The following is an 18,255-nucleotide window of genomic DNA, read 5'->3' on the forward strand; positions in this document are numbered from 1 at the left end:
ATACAAAAACTTGCTTCAGATCTATCCCTTCCAGAGGCAGTAAGGACATGAAAATAGTAAACCATTATTCTGGAAACAGGCAGTTTTCTTAGTTTACAATTGTTATAACAAGGATGATAATAATTAAAAGGCTTTGGACACATTTCTTCATACATAAAATTACTCAGTGCTTGGGTGGTATTATTACTATCTTTATGTTATTCTTTTTCTTATACGGGTAGGAGAGAAATAAAGTCTTCTCTTGCTTATCCACTCAGGAAGAACCACGTGCATCAGGGCCCGGACACAAGTATCACATGCTCGGCCAACTGTCTATAGATAGATAACAATTCTAAGGCATGGATGATGAGATGAAGTTCATCACATCAGGTGTAACAAGAAATCATGATAACTCAAACCCATACAAGAAGGAGACAAACAAATTGAGGAGAAACAAATAGCTAGTATGTATCAAACTCCTGTGGATTGTGGGTATATTCACTTAGCTGAATCCTTACAGCAGTTCTAAGGAGACAGACATTACATTCCCAGCTCTTCCTTCATATTTCTCTACCTCCAAATTGTTCAGGAACTTGGAGAGAATTTTCTGTGAAAGCTTTTCTTTATGGCATTCTTCAGCTCCTTATTCCGGAGGCTGAAAATGATTGGGCTCAGAAAGGGGGTGAAGACTGTATAGGTGGTGGCCATCAGAGTGTTACTGTCCATAGAACGGGGGCCCTTGGGCTTGAGGTAGATGATGGAGGCAAAACCGTAGTGCACAATAACTATGGTGAGGTGGGAGACACAGGTGGAGAAGGTCTTGTGCCGGCCCTCAGCAGAGGGGATCCTCAAGATAGCAGCCACGATGAAGACATAGGAGAGAACAATGAGGAATAAACACCCCATCAGGGCTGTGACACATACTAGGATCACACCCAAGGTGACAGAAGATGTCTCTTTCCCACAGGCCAACTTCAAGAGAGCAAGCACATGGCAGGCAAAATGGTGGATTTCATTAGACCCACAGAAGGTGAGGTGGAAAACTATCATTGTCACCATCATCCCCATGACTGAGCCACCAGCCCAGGACCAGGACACAAGACGGGCACAGTCACGTGTGCTCATGAGCACGTTGTAGCGAAGGGGGTGGCAGATGGCCACATAGCGGTCATAGCCCATGATCATGAGCAGGAAGGAGTGGGTGAAGCCGAACGTGAAGGAGAAAAACATCTGGCTGGCACAGGCCACAAAGGAGATGCTGTGGTGGGTGGAGAGCATGTCAACCAGCATGCGAGGGGTGACAGCGACAGTGAAGAGAATCTCAGAGGTAGAGAGGGCACACAGGAAGAGGTACATGGGTGTGTGGAGACTGTGCTCCCTCCAGATGGTGGTCATGATGAGGAGGTTCCCCAGCAGCGTGAACAGGTACATCAGCAGGTAGAGCAGGAAGAAGGTGGGCAGGAGCTGCTGAGGGAAGTTGGAGAAGCCGATGAGGATGAATTCAGACACTGTGCTATAGTTCTGAGCAGACAGTGATCCTACATCTGTTGAGATCAGAAACAGAATGAAGGCACCATAATTAAAACAAATTCTAATGTAGATGAAGTGGCCACTGAAGAGTCAGGTGCTATTAAATATTCCCTTAATTGGTCTGGGTCTCACCATCTTCATCAGTAAGATGGAGTAAATCATACAAGTTCTTACTGTTCAGCATTGTGACACAGGTAAAATGAGATCAGCACATTAAGGGCTTAAGACATAGTGTAACCACTGGGTTCTTTTTACCTGTGACTAAAATAAAGAAATGCTCCCATTTTTTGGACCAACTAAAGGCAGACATAGGCCATCAGAGCTATGTTTCTTGAATAATGTGCCTGTTCTAGAAAATATACATATGATATATATATGACTGGGTCACTTTGCTGTACAACAGAAATTGGTACAACATTATAAATCAACTCTGCTTTAATAGAAATTTTAATAAAAAGGATAAGTACTGGGCATGTGAAGTACAGCATGCTGATTACTGTTAATGTTGCTGTATTGCATTTTTGCAAGTTGCTAAGAGAACAGATGTGAAAATTTCTCAAGACAAGGAAAAGAAACTTTTTTCTTTTGCTGTCTTTTTTCTTGCATCTTTGAGATGATGCATTAACTAAGTTTACATTGGTAATCATTGTGCAGTGTATGTAAACGAAGACATTATGCTGTCCCCCTTAAATGTGCAGAGTGATTTATCAATTATATCTCCATAAAACTGAAAGAAAAAATAAATCTTAACAGAGTTCAAAAATTCAATTTAGGCAATTATTATTACAATGCAGTTAATCACATTCAAATGTTAGTACTCACATATTATTAGACTATTTATTTCTTTATTTATTGCCTTTTTGCCTTTTCTAGGGCCACACCCACGGCATATGGAGGTTCCCAGGCTAGGGGTCGAATCAGAGCTGTAGCTGCCAAGTTTATGCCAGAGCCACAGCAATGCGGGATCTGAGCTGCGTCTGCAACCTACACCATAGCTCACAGCAACGCTGGATCCTTCACCCACTGAGCAAGGCCAGGGATCAAACCCGCAACCTCATTGTTCTTAGTCGGATTCATTAACCACTGAGCCTCAAAGGGAACTCCTTTTTAGACCCTTTAGACAGCAGAAATAAATATTTTGTTCAATCATTCAGAGAACTCTCACAAAAATTGACCTGCTATTACACATAAAATATTCCCCCATCAACTGAAAACTCTAAATATTATATAGATTATAACACTAAGATTATAACACAGTAGAAAAGAAACAACCCAATATATTTGGAAGCTAAATAATTAAGTAAATAATCTTTTTTTTCAAGAGTAAATGATAAAATAAATTAAGAATTACTTCTAATGAAATAATTTAATCATCAAATGTTGGAATTTTAGTCTGAAATAAAGATGAAGCAAAATGTGCAAGTTTAAGTGTATTTATCAAGAAATTTTATCCAAGAAATTGTGCTTAAAGTCAAGGTTAGGTTATTGCAAATGATTAATAAGGTAGAAAGAAGGAGAAGACACCAATAAAAAAAAACCCATGATATTAAAATTGGGAAATAAGTACAAAACTAATGAGTATTTGAAATTAAGAAAAACATTAAGAAAATATGGTAACAAATATGAAACCATAGATGAAATGAAAGAATTTTTAGAAGAATGTAAAATTCTGAAAGTAGCACAAGAAAAAATTAGGATCTCAGGTACACACATATGTATTTTTAAAGTACTAGTTAAAGAAAAATAACATATGATATATCACTTATTGATGGAAAATTAAATATGGACCAGATGGTCCTATCTAAAATAACAAACAAATAAACAAGAAAACAAAAAACAGGAACAGATCATGGCCAAGAAGAGCAGACTTGTAGCTCCTGGGAGGGAAAGGGATGGATGGGCATTTGGGGGTTTTTAGGGATGCAAACGGTTATATTTGGAATGGATGGGCAAAGGGATCCTACTATAAAGCACAGGGAAATGTCTGTGATTGGGTTACTTTGTTGTTCATCAGAAATATTATAAATCAACTATACTTTAATAGTAATAAATAAATAAATAAATAAATAATTTTCAAAAATATTAATTAAAGACTGTCCTTCCCTAAAATTATTGGCCAAAGTGAGTTTGCAAATGAGCTCTCTTAAACTTCTATGGAGCAGTTGATGAGTGTCTTCCACATGTTCTCAACAAATAGAAAAATATGTGAAATTCCCCAGGTTATTTCATCAGGTAAGATGGTGAAAACCAGGTAAGAATACTGTCAGAAAATATTGATTTGAAAAACAGGTAAGAATATTTTTAAGAAAAGATAATTAGGGACTCATTGCATCTACCCATGCAGATTTTAAAACCCACAATTAGACATCATCCAGTCAAGTCTCGTGGTTATTAAACATAGTGTATAATGATCATGTAGATTTGGTTTATCCCATGAATGACAAGCAGTGTTCAGCATCAGGTAACCTATCATGTGACTCTTCACATGAACAAACTAAAAGAGAAAAACTGTACATTTATCTCCTTCAAGGTAGGAATAATTTTCTGAAACTCGACCCTTATGCAGGATTTTTTTTTTTTTTTAAACAGCTTTGTAACATGTCAGGGAAGGAAACTTTCCTAGCTAGATAAAGAATATATAGCACAAAACCAGCAAAAAGTACACTGAAGGGAAAACTAGATGCCTTATTTTAGGAGCAGGAACAAGCCAAGTTTACTCACTGAATCTGCTGCTCTTTAACATGGAACTGAAAGACATGAGTGGTGCTGCAAGGAAACAAAAAGAAAGCAGACGTATAAGAACTGGAAGGGAAGAGACCTGAGCATCTCCCCAGAAGAGATAAAAGGATCAGGATGTAATATGTTGGAACAGTAAGAGAGCTCAGGGCTGCAGAAGGCAAGATCAACTTCCAAAGAACATAGCATTTTCCATGGTATGATACCAGTAAAAATCATTCCAAGTAGGTAGTTGAAGTTAAAGTTACGAGAAGACTCCAAAGAGTGAAACAAACTACAGATAGACAGCTCTGAAGCATTTTTGTCTCAGGATCCTTTTACACTCAAAAACTGTTGAGGCCACTAAAGGGTTTTTGTGAGGGTGGGTTATAAGTATCAATTTTTACTATGTTAGAAATTAAAACTGAGAGTCTTTAAAACTATTTAGTTTTTAGTACATTTAAAAGAAAAATAATAAGCCTAGTACATGGTAACATAAGTAACACTTTTAGAAAAGTAAAAACACTTTGGAGAAAACTTTTAGTGAGAAGAGTGGCTTTGTTGCACATTTTTGCAAATGCATCTGAATGTCTGCCTTGTAGGAGACAACCTGATACCCGTGTCTGCTTCTTCATTCAAGGATGTTTTCATTGATGTAGATGATGAAAAATATCCTCATGCGTACTTGAAAGAGCGAGGACTTTGTGGACACCCAGAAAATGTCTCAGGGACCCCCAGAGGTCTTCGTATCACACTTTGAAAACCTGTTATAAAAGAGCTAGGAATTCGCCAGAATCGTGAAAATCCAAAGCCCCTGGTCTGAGAACCGAGAACCACTGACTTGGGAGCTGCAAAGGGCCCCACCACTGAGTGAGAACGAGGGACCAGATGGGCAAGCCGAGAAGACCCCAGGCAGCCTCCCAAGGATTAGCTCTTCTCTTACTGCCCTGCACTCTGGGACTGACCCCATCCCCAGCCTGGGCAGTGCTACCCACAGCTGTAGGATTCTACCTTCCTACCCTCTCCCTCCTGCCCTCAGCCTGCTCTGCCTCTTCCATGAAGCAGCCAGCAGGAGACAGCAAAAGAAGCTCTCCTACTTGATGCCGTCAGGGGTACCCACAGGCAGGTGTGGGATCAGACCTCCTAGAACAGATGCTGTCTGCTTTATCTCCACTGCAGCCTTCCCAGCTGGCTGCTCCCTGGGGCCTCTTCAGGATGCCAGCCTGGAGGAGTTTTTCCTCAGGGTCTGGAGAGGCCAGGAGGGATCTCAAGGGCCCTTTCAGGGGCCTGCTGCCTCTAAAGCTTCTTCCAGCTATCAACACGTAAAAGGACTCCCTGCTGCCTCTCTCTGCCCAGAGACCCCATCCCACGCTGAGGGCTGAGGGGCTCCCAGTCACGTGGAAAACTGGATTGGGCCCAGATGCCCTTTTTATCTTGGGGTCAAGGCAGGGTCAGAGGAAAGGCGGGAGCTGGAGGAGTCCCAAGGGGGCATCCAGGGCTCTACCCTGGGGTAAAGGCAGCTGGAGGGCTTCTCAGACAAGGGTACTTTGGAGCTGGGTCTTGGAGACTTGTTTATATTGGGTAATTTAAGGCCTCACTGCCTTCTGGCCAAACCAGATGGCCACACCTCTCTTCCCAGTCAAATTCTTCCATATTTACACTGTCCTGGTGATTCATCCAGCCAGTCTGACATTTGATGATGCTTCCCTGTGCTGCCAACCAATATACATATTTTGGTGTTGTCCTTGGTTTCCGACCCTCTGATAAGAATGCCTTTTGTGTGCTAATGCATTGGCTGCAGGTTTATCCTTGTAAAGCATCTTTGTTTCTAACCCAAACGGGTGACATTGCCTTTGAGTTACCAACTGAGTTCCACAAAAAACCGCCTTCCTGGATCCTCAGTCCCAAAGACCAGAGTGGGAGCTGGGCAGAAACAAACATCTGTGCGTCTCCATTTATTCACGGGTTTTGTGACCTTCACCATCTGCACATTTCCCATCTGCACAGTGAAGGTTCCCATAGGTAGCCTCTGACCTGTCTTTGTGCCATCCTGAGACAGCACTCTGCTCTTCAAGGCACTCCCCAAATAGATGCGATGTTAACCAACAATGAAAATTTATGTTTCACTGAATGTTTTGTGTGGTGGAAAGGGGAAAAGCTTTCCGCAGATATGACATAAAACCCCCTTTAAAATGTCTATATTCTTATCTAACCACTGACCCTTCTTCACCTCTTCCCTTCTCCTTATCTTCTCTCTCACCTCCAAATCGCTCTCTGTGTTTCTCTCTTACTTTCCCTCCCTCCCTCTTCTTCCCTTCTCTTTCTTCTTTTTCATATCTCATGTGCCAGTAGCCTTGTAATTAGGAAACAATTTCCTTGGTGACAAATAGTTTCTTTCTTTACATTTCTTCTAACTAAAAGGATGATTATAAAACACTGGGCATGGTGCTTGATATTTAAAAATTCTCAATTCTTGATGTTTTTTATTATTATATTATGTTATTATTTTTCATCTTATATTGGTGAGGACAGAGAAAAATAAAGTCTTCTGTTGCTTGTCCATTCAGGAAGAACCAAGAGCTTCAGAACCAACACTCATTCATATCCTACTCCCTACCTTCCTATAAATACAACCCATTCTAAGGCATAGAGAGTGGGAGGGAGTTCATCACACTTGGTCATAAATGAGACATCATAGTGGCAAGAGGGTGGCAAAGAAATGAAGAGAAACAAATCACTAGTATACATAAAACTCCGATGGGGTGTCAGTATTTTAACACAACGGAATCCCTACCACAGTTCTTTGGAGACAGATATGATCCTGGCATTTCTTTGATATTTTCCCAACACCAATCTGCTCACCAGCAGCTTCAGGGAAAGAATTTCCTGAGATAGTTTTTCTTTATGGCATTCTTCAGCTCCTTATTCCGGAGGCTGAAAATGATTGGGCTCAGAAAGGGGGTGAAGACTGTATAGGTGGTGGCCATCAGAGTGTTACTGTCCATAGAACGGGGGCCCTTGGGCTTGAGATAGATGATGGAGGCAAAACCGTAGTGCACAATAACTATGGTGAGGTGGGAGACGCAGGTGGAGAAGGTCTTGTGCCGGCCCTCAGCAGAGGGGATCCTCAAGATAGCAGCCACGATGAAGACATAGGAGAGAACAATGAGGAATAAACACCCCATCAGGGCTGTGACACATACTAGGATCACACCCAAGGTGACAGAAGATGTCTCATTCCCACAGGCCAACTTCAAGAGAGCAAGAACATGGCAGGCAAAATGGTGGATTTCATTAGACCCACAGAAGGTGAGGTGGAAAACTATCATTGTCACCATCATCCCCATGACTGAGCCACCAGCCCAGGACCAGGACACAAGACGGGCACAGTCACGTGTGCTCATGAGCACGTTGTAGCGAAGGGGGTGGCAGATGGCCACATAGCGGTCATAGCCCATGATCATGAGCAGGAAGGAGTGGGTGAAGCCGAATGTGAAGGAGAAAAACATCTGGCTGGCACAGGCCGTGAAGGAGATGGAGCGGTAGGTGGAGAGCATGTCGACCAGCATGCGAGGGGTGATGGCAACCGTGAAAAGAATCTCAGAGGTGGAGAGGGCACACAGGAAGAGGTACATGGGTGTGTGGAGACTGTGTTCCCTCCAGATGGTGGTCATGATGAGGAGGTTCCCCAGCAGCGTGAACAGGTACATCAGCAGGTAGAGCAGGAAGAAGGTGGGCAGGAGCTGCTGAGGGAAGTTGGAGAAGCCGATGAGGATGAATTCAGACACTGTGCTGTGGTTCTGATCAGTCATGAAATCTGGCCCTAGTGAGATCAGACACAGAATGAAGCCACAGTGGTTAAATCATAGGCTCTAACATAGATTAAAGGGCAGGTGAAATACTCTGTGCTATTTAAATATTTGCTTGACTTGTCTGGGTCCCAAAATCTTTATCAGTAAGATGGATTAAATTGTAATAGTTGTTATCATTTACTAATGTGATTAAAACAAAATGAGATTTGTATACTAATAAATTATGACACAGTTCGACAGGTGGATTTGCATCAACAGTGACTAAAAAATGAAAAGTTTACATTTTTGGAAATACTGAAATCAGACATAGACAATCAAGGTCACATGTTCTAGAAAAAACATTTATTTGGATCTTAGGGTTCTAACTTTTTTCCTCTAAGAGTCTTTGTTGTTTAACTGATGATTTAACACATATGTACTTATTTTAATACTTTTGTAGGTACTCATTTTTCTAGGTTGTTTCATATACATATTTACCATTCTAAGTGAGCTGAACAGAAAGTTTGCAGATAAAAGGATGGAAGAATATCTATACCAGGTAACTATGTATCAAGTGACCGCTGAGACAGTAAAGTTGAAAACACAGAAAATGAAATTTAAATAAGTATAATATGACCATTAACATCTGCCACTCAAAAACATCAGGCTTCCCTGGAGAAATGGTCTGGAAAAGAAGTCAAGCTTAGGACATTTGTGCCAATGTGAAATGAAACTTTCAGTGAGTAATAGGCTAACGTTAAATAGATGACTCGGTCAGATGGCACATGTGCCCACTATTGCCAAAATGAAGGTTCACTGTCCAAAGGATGGAGGAACAAGCTAAATGACACCATGAGGAAGCAATCAGACAATTCCAAGGTGGAAAATGTTGTAGAACAGATGATCTAGTATCATGGATACCAGGGTCATTGAAAGAATATAGAGAAATTCAAGGGACATAACAATGAGATATAATATAGGGTACTAGCTTGGATACTGATCTAGATAAACAGGTATACATTAATTTTCAGGCAACAGAAAAACTTTGATTATGGCATGAATGAATAATTTTAGGTATAAATAATATGAGATTATTATTAATTGAGTTATTAATTTTTTCTTTTTTTCTTTTTGGCGACACCCAGGCTTATGGAAGTTCCTGGGCCAGGGATCAAATCTGAGCTACAGCTGCAACCCACACCATAGCTGCAGCAATGCCAGATCCTTAACCCACTGCGTCAAGCAGGGACTCCATAATTTTAAATGTGACCTTGTTATTTTGGCTATAAAGAAAAACATTCTCCATTCAAATGCATACTGAGATTAAAAATACACAACATGCACACACACTCCAAGAGAAAGAGAAGGATATTTTATTAAGTATAGAAGCACAGCATAGCAATTGGTTTAAATATAATTAACCTATGAAACGACATACTCTGGAATAGTAAGTAAAAAACAATCAACACAACTTCAGTGAAACAGATAGAAAGAGCTGAATCATGTCTAGATAGATCGATGGAATTTGTAGTCAGACATTTTCACAGAGTCTAGAAAGGCAATTTATGAACTATTAACTACAATGCAATGAATAATATGTAGACATTAGGTATTGGTGATATTTTGACTCTTCAACAAAGAGAAATTAAACACTTTTAAGCATACAGGGGACTTTTACAAAAATTGATCTTATCTTAAGGGCATCAAAATTTTTTCCATGAATTTAATTATAAATATGATGTAGATCATAGTGAACTAAAAGTATCAATTGATAGAGGAGTTGCTTTGCAAACTCCCTGTGTTTGGAAACCTGGTATATTATTAAGTAATCTTTTGCTACAATAGTAAAACATAAATTTTAATACATTTGCAATAAAATAATTCAAGTTAACTAATGTCAAATTTTAAGCTAAAAGTACTATGAAAGAAAAATACAGCTCTAAATATATTTATAGAGGAAACTTTATGAAGAAGAAAGTCATGTTTAATAAGATAAAAATAAGGTTCTTGGAGAACATTAATAAGTTAGAAAGAAGGTGACGATGCCAATAAGACAACACAAAAACTAAAACTGAGAAATAACTACAGGCGTTTGGATTTTTTAAATAAAAATAGTAAGAAAAACATGTTGGCAAATTTGAAACAGTAGACTAAGTTCTTAGAAATCTTTAAAATTTCAAATCTACTTCAAGAGAAAATAGTGACTCTGGAGACTCAAGTAAATTTTAAAGACATTGAGAAGGTTAATGAAATGCTGTTTCCCCCCTCCCCAATATCCTTGACCCCAGTGGGTTTACAAGTGATCTCTCTCTCAAACGTTAAAGGGAAAATTGATGAGTGTCTTATACTCATTCTTAAAAACCAGAAAAACATGAAATAGTCTCACTCTATCCTGTTAGGCTAATGCAATTTGATTCTAAACTAGAATGTAGACTGTTAATAAGACAATTATGGGCCCATTTCACTGATCCATAAAGATTTTTTAATTCAAAAGACATAACCTGGTCAAATCCAATGGTTTCTCAGAACTAGCATATTACAAGAAGGTGACTTTGGCTTCTCCCATGAATGACAAGGATGGCTCAGCATCAGAAAACTTATCATAGACTAATCAGGTAAACACACCACAACAGAAAAATCATAATTATTTTAATCAAGGTAGGGATATATTTTTCTAAAATTCAAGTCCTATTTATGATATTTATTGATTTATTTGTAATGATTTTTATTTTTTCCATTATAGCTGGTTACATGGACTATTTACGATTTTTAAAAATTGACACATAGAATTGTAAATTGACATATAACATGGTCTTAGTGTTATATCTACCAAATAATCATATAATACATGTACATCTACTGATGATTTTTAAAAAGCTTGCTTGCAACATGTCATGGAAGGGGACTTTCTTAGCTAGGTGAAGTATATGTACTGCAGGTGCTGGCACCAAAATAGACATAGAGATCAATGGAACAGAACAGCGAGCCTAGAAATAAACACATGCACCTATGTTCCATTAATCGATGACAAAAGAGTCAAGAGTATACAATGGAGAAAATTCCATTCCGTAAGTGGTGCTGGGAAAACTAGACAGCTACATGTAAAAGAATGAAATTAGGAGATTCCCTAACAACATCACAAAAATAAACTCAGAATGGATTAAAGACCTAAATGTAGGACTGGAAAGCACGAAAGCTCTAGAAGAAAACATAGGAAAAACACTCTTTGACATAAACTGTAGTGATTTTTTTTTTTGATCTGTCTCTTAAGGCAAAAGAAACAAAAGCAAAATTAAACAGATGGAGACCTCATTAAACTGAAAAGCTTTTGCACAGCAAAGGAACCCATCAACAAGACAAAAAGACAACTTATGGAATAGGAGAAAACATTTGCAAATACTATGACCAGCAAGGGGTTACTACCCAAACTATACAAATAGCTCATACAACTCAATATCAAGAAACAAACAACCTAATCAAAAAATAGGCAGAAAACCTGTATAGACCTTTTCCCAAAGTAGATATACAGATGGCTGACAGGAATGCGAAAACACGCTCGACTTCACTGGTTATTAGAGAAATACAAATTATAACAACAAGGGATATCACCTTACACCTGTCAGAATGGTTGTCATCAGAGTCTACAAATAACAAATATTGGGGATGATGTGGAGGAAAGGAAACACCTGTACACTGTTAGTGGGAATGTAAATTGGCACAGCCACTGTGGAAAATGTTATGGAGGGTCCCTAATAAACTAAAAAGAGAACTACCATATCATCCAGCAATTTCATTCTTGGGTATATATCTGGAAGAAATGGAAACACTAGTTTGAATAGATACATGTACCTCAAGGTTTATGGCAGCACTGTTTAAAACAGCCAAGAGTTGGAAGCAACTCAAGTTCCCACCGGCAGACATATGGAGAGCATAAGAAGATTAATAATACTACTAATTTGCACAACGGAATATTATTCAGCCATAAAAGAGAATGGAATTCTGCCATTTGCAGGAATGTGGATGGACCTAGAGAATATTACACTTAGTGAAATAAGTCTGACAGAGAAAGACATATACTACATGATGTCACTTATATGTGGACTCTAAATAATAATACAAACAAATGTGTATGCAAAACGGAAGCAGACTCACAGATACAGAAAACAAACTAGTGGTTACCAAAGATGAGACTAAATGGGGGAGGGGAAAATTAAGGATATGGGATTGAGAGATACAAACTCCTATGTATAAAATAGATAAACAACCAAGACATATTGCATAGGACAGGGAATTACAGCCATTGTCTTATAATAACTTTGAATGGGGTATAATCTGTAACAATACTACCTCACTATGCTGTACACCAGAAACTCAAATAATATTGTAAATCGACTACACTTCAATTTTAAACACACCTTAAAGGTTTATTAAAGGGGAACTTTAGATACACTAGCAAATGGTTTATTAAAGGGGAACTTTAGATACACTATTTTAGGAACAAGAATCCAAGGTTACTTACCGTGTCTGCTGCTCTTTAACATGGAATTGAAAGCCATGAGCAGTGCTGTAAGGAAAGAAAAAGAGAGAAGGTATACAAGGTTGGAAGGGAAGAAACACGACTGTGTACCTAGAGAAGGTGAAAGAATCAAGAAGCAGTATACAGAACAAAAGAAGCACGATGCTTCAGATGGCAAGATCAACTCCCCCAAAGCATCATATATCTCATGGTATTCCACCAGTAATTATCGTTCAAGACATAGAATTTAAGTTAAGTAGGATAAGGCTCCCAATAGTAACACAAACTCCAAAGAAAAAAAATCCCGTAAACATTTTGTTCTTAGGATCCCCTTACTATTAAAAATTAGTGAGTTCCGAAAAGGGCTTTGGTTTGGAAGAGTCATAACTATCCATCTTGACATTTTAAAAATAGAATCTGAGGAGTTCCCGTCGTGGCGCAGTGGTTAACGAATCCCACTAGGAACCATGAGGTTGCGGGTTCGGTCCCTGCCCTTGCTCAGTGGGTTAACAATCGGCGTTGCCGTGAGCTGTGCTGTAGGTTGCAGATGGAGCTCGGATCCCGTGTTGCTGTGGCTCTGGCGTAGGCCAGTGGCTACAGCTCTGATTCGACCCCTAGCCTGGGAACCTCCATATGCCGCAGGAGCAGCCCAAGAAATAGCTAAAAAGACCAAAAAAAAAAAAAAAATTGAATCTGAGAATCTTTTAAAATATTTAGTATTAGCACATTTAAAATAACAGTAATAAGCCTATTACATTTTACCATAATAACATTTTTTGGAAAGTAACTACATTTCCAAAAATTAAGTAGTGAGGATACTGGCCTGGTTTTACGTTTTTGCAAATACATTCAATGTCTGGCCCGATGGGAGGCAACCTGATGCTGGTGCCCAGTTCTTCCTTTAGTCTGTGGCAATATGTTTTACCTGAAGCATATGACAAAAATACATCCTATATATTAGGAAACTAAGGCCCTCCAGCAAGGGTCCTGGGACCTCCAGAGGTCCTCATATCACAATTTGGAAAGCTTTGATATGAAATATCTAGGATTTTTGTGTGTGTGTGTCTTTTCTAGGGCCACTCCTGTGGCATATGGAGGTTCCCAGGCTAGGGATTTAATTGGAGCTGTAGCCGCTGGCCTACGCCAGAGCCAGAGCCAGCAGGATCCGAGCCACGTCTGCAACCTACACCACAGCTCACTGCAACCTACTGAGCGAGGCCAGGGATTGAACCCACAACCTCATGGTTCCTAGCCAGATTCATTAACCACTGAGCCACGATGGGAACTCCTAAAATATCTAGGATTTAGCCAAAAACATGCAAAACCTACAAAGACAAAAATTTAGGCAATAAGAAAAATGTAGAGGAGGATCTGAATACACGGAAAAGGCTATACTTTTGGATGGGATGAACTAATATAGTAATGATGTCACTTTTTCCTCAGATAATACTGTCAGTACAATTGCATTTACAATTCCAGCGAATGGATTGTAAATTTAACAACTATACTAAATTTCCTCTAAATATAAAGCCCGTGCAAAACTGTACTAATTGTATAAATTGGAGTAAACAAGAGCAATACATCCTTCTAGGTATTGTGACACATTGTAGGGTCATAGCCATTTTTTTTTAATGTGAGCCAAGAACAGATAAAGACACTGGTTAAATTGGTTGGATATCTCAGAAGACACCCCACTATTTTTCCAAACATTATATATGGTAAATGTGGCAACACAAATGAAAGGAAAAGGGGCACCATTTACTTGTTTGTGGTGGGAAAACAGCTCCTTTTATGAAGCAAAGTACATCTGAATTTCTGCCCAAGACCACATGCAAAGGTGGAATCCAGATGTATTCAAGACATAAATATGAAATAGAAACCGCAGAGTTAATAGGAAAACGTGTATGAGAATTACCTTGTCGATCTAGCAGTGGAGAAGGACTTCCTAAACAAACTTTCTAAAGCACAGACTGCAAGGTGATTTTAAAAAGACATGAAAACATCAAAATTTTGAATTTCCGTTCCACAAAGCATATCCTGAATTGAGTTAATAGGCAGATGGAAAACTGGGACAAGATCATTTGCATTGTCTAAAACCGAAAAGGGAACACCATCGAGAAGAATAAGCAAGAAGTAGCAACCTCAATACAGATATGAGCAAAGGATGTGAGCAGAGAAATCACAGAAGGGTGTTACGCAGGTGAATGAAGAAATGCTCAGAAAAAGGACTGGGGTAGGGGAATGAATAAAAGCAATGGAGTTACACTCCTTGCATGGTGGATTCCCCAAATTAGAAAATACCATGTTGATTGGACAATAGGGAGAAAGGAATCCTCCTGCACTGCTGGTAAGAATGCAGAATGGTGAAAATTCGGAATATACATGCTCTGTATACCAGCAAATTCATACTATATCATTATAAATTTGTTAAAATCCATAGAAATTACAACACAAAGAAAGAATTCTAAACTTTGGACTTCAGAAAATAATAATCGATCCACAATGGTTCATTGGTTGGAACAAATGAACCACACTAATACACATACAACATGTATTCTATTATTTATAATACATTATTCATACATTATTATAATTTTTTATATATTAGTGTATATTTATATGTACATTATTTAACATGTATGTATGACAGCACCTCTGGCAACAAGCCACCGGATGTCTTTGGCACACCTCCTTCCCATGATCAGGATGAGCAAAACTGTCTCTGGACATGTCCAAATGTCCGCTGTGGGGCAGAATCACCCCAGGCTAAGAACTGCTGCCTTAGAAGTTGTATGGAGCACCTAGGCTGGGTGAGAACCAAGGACCCAGAATGGTAAACTGAGGAGACTCCCCCTGCCCCCGTAGCCTCCCAAGCATGAGATCCTCTCTTCTGACTCTTCTTCCCATTCCCAGACTGGACAGCACTACCCACAACTGTCTTCCTATCCTCTCCCTCCTGGTCCCCTTCAGCTTGGCCTGCCTCTTCCATGAAGTAGTCAGTAGGAGAGAGCAGAAGAAGCTCTCCTGCTTGATGCTGTCAGTGGCACCCACGAGCAGGTGTGAAGTCAGACCTAAGGGCTACTGGAACTGATCCCATGTGCTTTATCCCTGCTTGGGCTTTCAGCAGGCTGCTCCCCAGGACACCTCCAGGAAACCAACCTAGAAGACTTGTTTTCAGGGTTTGGAGAGGCTGGGAGGGAACTCAGGGGGCCTTTGGGAATTTGAAGCCTCTTTGTCTTCCAACTATCCATGCACAACAAAGGACCCTGGTGTCTCCTCTTCCCAGAGAGACATCAGCCCCTGCAGAGACCTGAGGATCTTCCTGTCTTGGGGGAAAAGCAGGGCTTGGTACAGATGCCCTCAACACCTTGGGGTCAAGGTCGGGTCAGAGGGAAGGCAGAAGCTGGAGGAACCTAGAGTGGGATTCCAGGGCTGTGTCCTGAGGTGAGAACAGCTGAATATCTTTTTAGAGTAAGAGCTACTTGGATCTGGATCTTAAAGAGTGGTGTCTCTTGTGCAATACAAGTCTTCGGGCCGGACCGGATGGCTTTGCCTCTCTTTCCAAATCAAATTCTACCTATTCCCATTGTCCTGGTGATCCAAGCCAGACAGTCTGATATCTGCATATGCCTCCCTGTGATACCACAAAACATAAATATTTGGTCTTTGATGCTGTCCTCGCTTTGTGACCCTATGATGAAAGTGTCTTGTGTGTGCTGATGAGATGACTGGTGGCTGTGGGTTTATCATAAAGTATCATCTGCCACCAGCTCAAACACCCGGCCTCATCTTTGAGTTACTAATTAACATCCCTCACATGTACTCCGATGTTCATTGCAGTGCTCTTTTCAATAGCCAAGACATGGAAACAACCTAAATGTCCATCGACAGAGGAGTGGATCAAGAAGATGTGGTACACATGCATGATGGAATATTACTCAGCCACCAGCATTTTTAGCAACATGGATGGACCTAGAAATTATCATGCTAAGTGAAGTCAGCCATACAATGAGACACCAACATCAAATGCTTTCACTGACGTGTGGAATCTGAAAAAAGGACAGAATGAACTTCTTTGCAGAACAGATACTGGCTCACAGACTTTGAAAAACTTATGGTCTCTGGAGGAGACAGTTTGCGGGGGTGGGGATGTGCTGGGGTTGCATGTTGGAAATCCTATAAAATTGGATTGTGATGATCACTGTACAACTATAAATGTAATAAATTCATTGAGCAATAAAAAAATAATTAACGTCCCTCAAAGGGCTCTCTTCCTGGAAATTTGAAGCCTCAGTGATATATATTCCTAAACACCAGCATGGATGTCAGATAGACCTGACGTTCCCTGTGACCTCCTTCAGTCACATTTGCGTGACCTCCACCAACATTTCCCATCTGTATAATGAGGGTACCTATAGGTAGCTCTTACCTCTCTTTGTGCCGCCTTGAGACGGCACACTGTCCTTCAGAACATTCCTTACATAGATGCAACTTTAACATAACAGTGAAAATTGATGTTTTACTGAAGATTATGGGTGGGAAAAGTGGAAAGGGATTTCTATAAGATGTCAGATAACAACACCCTTTTACATGCCTATGTTCTTACCTAATTCCTCTTCCCTTTTTTTTCTCCTCTCTCTCTCAATCTCTCTCTCTTCCTTCTTCATATGCATATTGCCCTCCATCATTTCCCCTTTCTTCCCCTTCCTCATATTCATATTGCCCTATTGCCAACCTCTAATCCTTCCCCCCATCTTGGCCAGATTTTGCCCCGTATATTTTTTAATCCATTGAATGACCAGATCTGAAGGAGTCCATTTATACTAGACTGCTCTCTCTGCCTATCTCTCTCTCTCTCCATATCTCTCTACTTTGCATTCTAACATTCTTCACTCAGTTCAGTTCAACAAAAAACTTCCGTTATAGTCTATAGCCCCAAAACCCAGTAAGAAACTGTAAATAGTAAACCATTTTCCCTATGACAAGCACTTTATTTTCCTTTGTATATTTTTTATAATTAAAATACAATGAAGCAGCTTACATTCCCACCAACAGTGCAGGAGGGTTCCCATTTTTCCACACCCCTCTAGGATTTGTTATTTGTGGACTTTTAAATGATGGCCATTCTGACTGGTGTGAGGCGGTATCTCGTGGTAGTTTTGATTTGCATTTCTCTAATAATCAGGGATGTGGGACATTTTTTCATGTGCTTGTTGCCCATCTATACATCTTCCTTGGAAAAATAAAGCATGACTTCAGTTGTGCAGAGACTGTCTTTGACCCTCTACACAAAATAAACTTCTAGTCTCTGCCATGGTGGAAAAAAATATAATAAAGCAATAGGCACAGCACTTTATATATGAAAAAGACTCAATTCTGGTGGCATTTATCACTATCTTTAGGATTTTTTGTTTATATCTTGAGGAGGTAGGGGAATAAAGTCCTCTTGTGCTGGTCCATTTGAGAAGAATTATGTGCATCAGGGTCCTGACACTTCCATGTGGGTCTCCACATCTGTTGATAGAGAGATAACACATTCTTAGGCATAGATAATGGGATATAGTTCATCCCATCCGGTATAAATAAGAAACTATGATGCCTTGAACCTATGCAAGAAGGGAGAAGATTGGAGAAAAACAAATGGCTCATATGCATCAAACTCTTGTGGAGTGTGAATATTTTCACAGACCTGAGTCAGTATAACAGTTCTATGAAGACAGACAT

At 39.8% G+C, this 18,255-nt stretch overlaps 2 protein-coding genes across 2 annotated transcripts; both read right to left on the bottom strand.

Moving 5' to 3' along the window:
• Positions 565-1,693, bottom strand: LOC100525859 (olfactory receptor 10H4-like). The gene is made up of 2 exons (XM_003123465.1): positions 1,642-1,693; positions 565-1,523 (listed from the first exon to the last, which is right to left on the bottom strand). The coding sequence occupies exons 1-2, from the start codon at positions 1,691-1,693 to the stop codon at positions 565-567; spliced, it is 1,011 nt and encodes a 336-aa protein (XP_003123513.1).
• Positions 7,095-8,036, bottom strand: LOC100525684 (olfactory receptor 10H4-like). The gene has a single exon (XM_003123464.2). The coding sequence runs from the start codon at positions 8,034-8,036 to the stop codon at positions 7,095-7,097; it is 942 nt and encodes a 313-aa protein (XP_003123512.1).

Source organism: Sus scrofa, chromosome 2, assembly GCF_000003025.6.
Source record: "Sus scrofa isolate TJ Tabasco breed Duroc chromosome 2, Sscrofa11.1, whole genome shotgun sequence".
Classification (NCBI taxonomy): Eukaryota; Metazoa; Chordata; class Mammalia; order Artiodactyla; family Suidae; genus Sus; species Sus scrofa.

Excerpts from the sequence above, each read along its gene's own strand:
- LOC100525859 (XM_003123465.1), bottom strand. The coding sequence starts at position 1,693 with ATGCTGAACAGTAAGAACTTGTATGATTTACTCCATCTTACTGATGAA. Across the intron at positions 1,524-1,641 it reads CCATCTTACTGATGAAGATG|ATGTAGGATCACTGTCTGCT; the intron begins GTGAGACCCAGA and ends TGATCTCAACAG.
- LOC100525684 (XM_003123464.2), bottom strand. The coding sequence starts at position 8,036 with ATGACTGATCAGAACCACAGCACAGTGTCTGAATTCATCCTCATCGGC.